Source organism: Montipora capricornis, chromosome 14 (genome assembly GCF_036669925.1).
Source record: "Montipora capricornis isolate CH-2021 chromosome 14, ASM3666992v2, whole genome shotgun sequence".
Classification (NCBI taxonomy): Eukaryota; Metazoa; Cnidaria; class Anthozoa; order Scleractinia; family Acroporidae; genus Montipora; species Montipora capricornis.
The window spans coordinates 42659200-42664199 of NC_090896.1; the positions used below are offsets into that span (position 1 = coordinate 42659200).

At 37.8% G+C, this 5000-nt stretch overlaps 1 protein-coding gene and 1 long non-coding RNA gene across 4 annotated transcripts in view; both read right to left on the reverse strand.

Moving 5' to 3' along the window:
• Positions 1 to 5000, reverse strand: part of LOC138033689 (uromodulin-like) — a 33281-nt gene that overhangs the window by 9570 nt on the left and 18711 nt on the right. For all 3 annotated transcript variants that reach the window (XM_068881483.1, XM_068881482.1, XM_068881484.1), the window contains one exon: positions 610 to 732. In XM_068881483.1, the coding sequence (XP_068737584.1) occupies positions 610 to 732 (123 nt within the window). The remainder of the gene's footprint in view (positions 1 to 609; positions 733 to 5000) is intronic.
• Positions 2910 to 3962, reverse strand: LOC138033700 (uncharacterized). Its single transcript, XR_011128650.1, has 3 exons — positions 3740 to 3962; positions 3391 to 3508; positions 2910 to 3277 (listed from the first exon to the last, which is right to left on the reverse strand). It is a non-coding gene; the product is annotated as an uncharacterized lncRNA (long non-coding RNA).

A 5000-nucleotide genomic window follows, 5' to 3' on the forward strand; every position in this document is an offset into this window, starting at 1 on the left:
TGACGTAAAAATTTACGTCATCGACGATGAGTGAAAACAGGATAGGCCTGGAATGGGAATCTTTGTCAAAGTAACTTGAGAAAAGCTTGAATGCAGAACATTTGGGAATGGTAAACTTAAGTTGCTAACCAAAGGTTTTACTGAAAAAAATTGAGGATTTGAAAAAAAATACAGACTAATATATTAATTTCAAATTTCGCCTGGAAAATTCTAGTACAAGTCGGATACTGAAGTTTCGTCAGTAAAATCCATTGGTTAGGTTTGGTTAATTTACCCTTCTCAATTGTTTCTACATTCAAGGTTTTCTCAAGTCATTTTCACGCAGACTTCCATAGAAACACTGTTATACTGGCCACCTTTGCCTACCCCTCAAGATGGCTTCCATACCCGTTATGAGTCCTTCTTTATGTGCTTATCACATTCTATTTTCTAGATGAACCAATCTTTTTACAGCTTAGGATGCAAACTTAGCTTTAGAGTATCATTCTACTTCTTCCAGGAGGGCTTAATTATTACTCCACTCCACTGACGTCAGCGTGCTTTGCAATGGAAATAGCGTTTAGTCGTAACTTTAAATAATTAAAGTAACATATGCAAGAGAAATCTGACCTGAGCAGTTTCGTCCGTCTCCAACATACCCTGCCTTACAAGAGCAATTATATGAACCATTGGTGTTGATGCACTCAGCGTCAGAGCTGCAGGTGTGATTTTCAACCAAACACTCATCAATATCTGAGAACAAAGTCAGTAAATACACCATCAAGTTTTCAATTAGCAAAGTACCGTAGATTGCATTATCGAAGACAAACTAATCCACGATAAAATGTTTCGTTTTCTCACCGGTACAATTGGATCCATCACCAAAGTATCCTCAGGGGTACCCAACAAATCTGTTCCTTACATTATCTGTTCCCCAGAGGAATCTTACTGGCTTGCAAAAATACAGGTGTTTCGATGAGCTGGCTGGGAAATTTTGTTATTGATAGAGGTTTTGCCTGGGAATTACCGACGTTTTGTAGCATTTCAACCCGAGCTGGCTGTAGAAACTCTGAAGACTGAGGACGACTAAAAAAAACCTGGGAAACCGACCAATTTTATCTAGCTGGCTGGGGAATTTCTTGTGTGTCTTGCTGGAAAAAGGAACAGATAATGTTTTCCCAGCAACACTAAAAAACACCTGAAAATGCCTTAATAACATTTATTTTCATTAACTGGGGTATAATAATACATTTTACAACAAATTGGTCGTTGGGTGCCCCTGTATCCTGGTTGACATGAGCAAGTATACGATCCTTTGGTGTTGTTACACACTGCATCTTTACAGCAATTGCGCATTCGTGAGACGCATTCGTCGATATCTATAACGATATCGATAACCGAATGCTGAGATAATTAGGCTAACCCTTTTCCCTTGATCTTGAGTACAAGTCTAAATCAGTAGGTACGATGATGTTTTGAATACATTTAGCTCAATTTTCTCGACCTCAAGGAGAAAATTTCAAGCCCCGGTTAGTTATGGAAACGTGCATTCGCCTGTAAAGTACTTTCGTTCAGCTCTGAAAAACTCATCCAGATGCAACTGAGTTTTCTACATCTTGTATGTACTAGCAATCATTTAAAGCCTTTAAGTCGCTTTCATTGAAAATAGCAAAATTACTGTCATTTGATTTTGCCGCTGTTAGTCGTACGCTGACTAGTTGCAGTATACGTAAGTTACTCATATCGGACTAGAAACAATTTTTATGTAGCTGTCGACTAATCCAACAGAGTGCGAGGAATTAACGCTGGTATTGTGTACGCTCTTGTTCAATCCGAATTGAGTAATTTTAATGAAATCATTATCGAGAAACGTTAATGGCACCACGAATTAAAGTTCTCTGCTTGCAAATGAAGAGCTATTCCTTAATCGATTTTCTTGTGTATCGGATAATGCGAGAATCCAGTGAGGGAGAAAATCGTTTGAATTAGAAAGTAGTATAGGGGGAATGGATAGACCAAATTATTCAAAATGGCGGCCAGTGGGAAATTCTACCCAAACCGGTTTTTGGATTAGGGATTATAATGAGATGCATACCACGTAGGTGTACGAGGGTATATTCAAGATGGCGGCAGGGAGTTTAAATGAACTGCACAGGTCATATATTTGGTTTGAATTGTATTATAATTTTTCTTTTATTTGGAGTGAACTGTAATGTGTTCTGGTAGTACGGTTCCGCCCAACCAGCCGGATAGTATCGCGCTTATATAGGGAAAGAATAATAGAGTAGCTAAGAACCAATGAAAAGGCATTGACGCCACAGTCAAACAAGCTGAAGCAAGTTTAAGGGTTGGTTAGAAAAACCAGTTTTGAAGATGATCAGTATTCAAAAGTCTTCAATACCAAAAAACCTGTCAAACCGGTTTGCTTTTCTTCCTTATCGCACACCCTGAAATGGACACGTGTATAAAGGTAATGGAAAAAAAATATTTCAATTCAAAGATGAACCGAATGATCGAACACCAGATTTTTGCTTTGGAGGTGGACGCATTAACAAACCGTTTGCAACGACTGCAATTGGACAACAAAATCGTAACCTTACTTAACGAACTTTGGGATAAGATGAATAAAGAAGACTCTCGCAAAGTTGAAATAACAAGTGATGAAGATGGAATGGAAGTCATAATTGGAGAGCTAATGGTTCCAACATTTTATTTTACGAACGAGAGGAAATTTTCCCGTCAACTTCGTTGTATTTTGAAGGCCTCGCTACAAAATGAACACTGGCTACGGGGAAAGATTCATCAACTATTTGTTAGCGAGTGGAAGAATGACTATTTCTCACATACAAGATGAAACACCAATGACACTTTCACTTTCAAGCAGTAAAAAAAAAAGCATTATATTTTCATCTTCGTATTTACAAGCAAATTAAAGTATTTACAAACAATGCGAACAAAGCCTATGTATAAATTAATTAAACCCTATTCAAAAACACACTACAATGCCTTTTCAATTCAGCGAAAGGAATGAAACATGAAGAAGCAAAGGTTACTTGAAAAATTCTCCACATAGTTAGAGATAATTGTCGTCAAAGAGTTTTTCAATTAACCTTTGACAGTGATCACATTCTTCATGATTATCACTGTCTCCATTTTCATCCACGTTCCGGCTTGCAAATATACACTGAATTGCAAAGGCAAAGTCGTGTTGTTGAATAGGGTTTAACCCTTTATTAAAATAAATACAGACTATACAATTTTCATCGTATTCCCTCTCAGGATGATTCTCCTCACAAAGCTGTAAGTGAGAGAGCAAAGAGAAAGCGGAATTTAGTGAAAGAACAATTAAGGATAACAAAAGAGACCCATTTCTTTGTATATTGAATGAAGATATCGACTTCTAAATCTTACCGTGGCAATGTGGGCCATAAATTCTGTGTCAGCCGCTTGTGCTTCCGCGTGCGGCTGTTGAAACGCTTTCCTGCACATAGCGCATTTTCCACTGGACGGGATTAGCTTCCTCACCCATCTGAATAAAAATTAAAAATTAAAAAAAATAAAATAAATAAAAAGATGAACACACAACTCATGGAACTCAAAATACTACAGCGATTCCCGTTAAAAAACATATTTCACATAGAGCATTTTTCACTGGACAGGAATAGCGTCCTCATGCATCTGAATTAAAAAAAAAAAGGAACACGCAACTCAGGGCACTCAAAATACTTCAGCGATTTCTGTTAAAAAACCTATTTCTCACCTCTCCAAACACCTTTTGTGGACATAGTTGCCGCAGAATTCTGTCCGTTGGAGGTTTATGTCTTCCTCGTGACATATAAAACAAACTCGCAATATCTGTGTTATAAATAAGGCAAAAAAAAAGAATTGTTTGAGGATTTTATTTGTAATAACGTAGAATAGTTTACCAACGCATGATGTAAACACTATGAATGGAAAGTTTAGTCGCTAGGTTGGGAAGCTTTTGAAACACTAGGTAGTGCATTCGAAATCCTCTTTGAAAGCAGAGAAACTACTGCAATTTGAAAAAAAAAAACGAAAAACATCACTGGAATTTCGTATACTTACAACGTTCACAATAACTTGCGTTATCTCCAAATCAATTTCATTCTTGCGCTCCATCTTGCTTTTTCCTCTGTCTTTTTTCTCCGTGATCTTAATACTTTCACAGCTTTTGCGTTTTTGATGATTTCACCATACTACTTTACCACGTTTTTTAGTTTGCTTTCATTTGGTCGAAATTCCCAAAAACCGATTAACCATAATCGCCAATCAGAGTCGATTCCAGAGTTTCATTCTATCGTTTTCTCGGGGTGTCGCAGCCTGTTAACGTTCACCAATCAGTAGTGAGTATTGTTTCTTGCATACAAATTGATCCGATTTCGAGCAAAGGTCGCACCCCGTACCTTTCGTACTCTGAACACGCAACAAAAACAAAACAAGTTTGTCAAGTTAAAAAACAATTGGTGGGTTTCGATCCTAACGTTTTCTGTGAGGTCCACAAGTTGTTCATAAAAAGAGAGAATCATGCTGTGTGTGTATTATACAGCGAAAGCTCAGACTAGTGAGAAAATGTCAAAGCAAGTACGATTCAACGATAAAGTTTCCCAAGCTGTGTTTAATACGAGTAAAGGGACTAAACGTTGCATTGACAACGTGGAAACATGTCCTTTAGCTGAAGAGGATGAAGTTGTTGCACGCACTTCTGAATTCCAGCAACTTCAACGTGAGCAGAAGAAAGCCTTGCATGAACACCATATAAACAAAAGAAAGATCAGTCGGCTACATATGCGTGATGACATCCTAGAAGTATTCTGGGCTGCTTACGAGGAGGAAGCGTGGCAAAGGCTGGTTCACATAGTTGATAATCCAATTACTACAGAGCATGTGAATGCCTTTGCCGAGCAAGCCATTACATCCGTAAATAAAAATGAAATCGTGAAAAGATGGCGGGAACAATTGATGATTCTAATGCCTATTGTTGAGCAACATCACATGGTTCC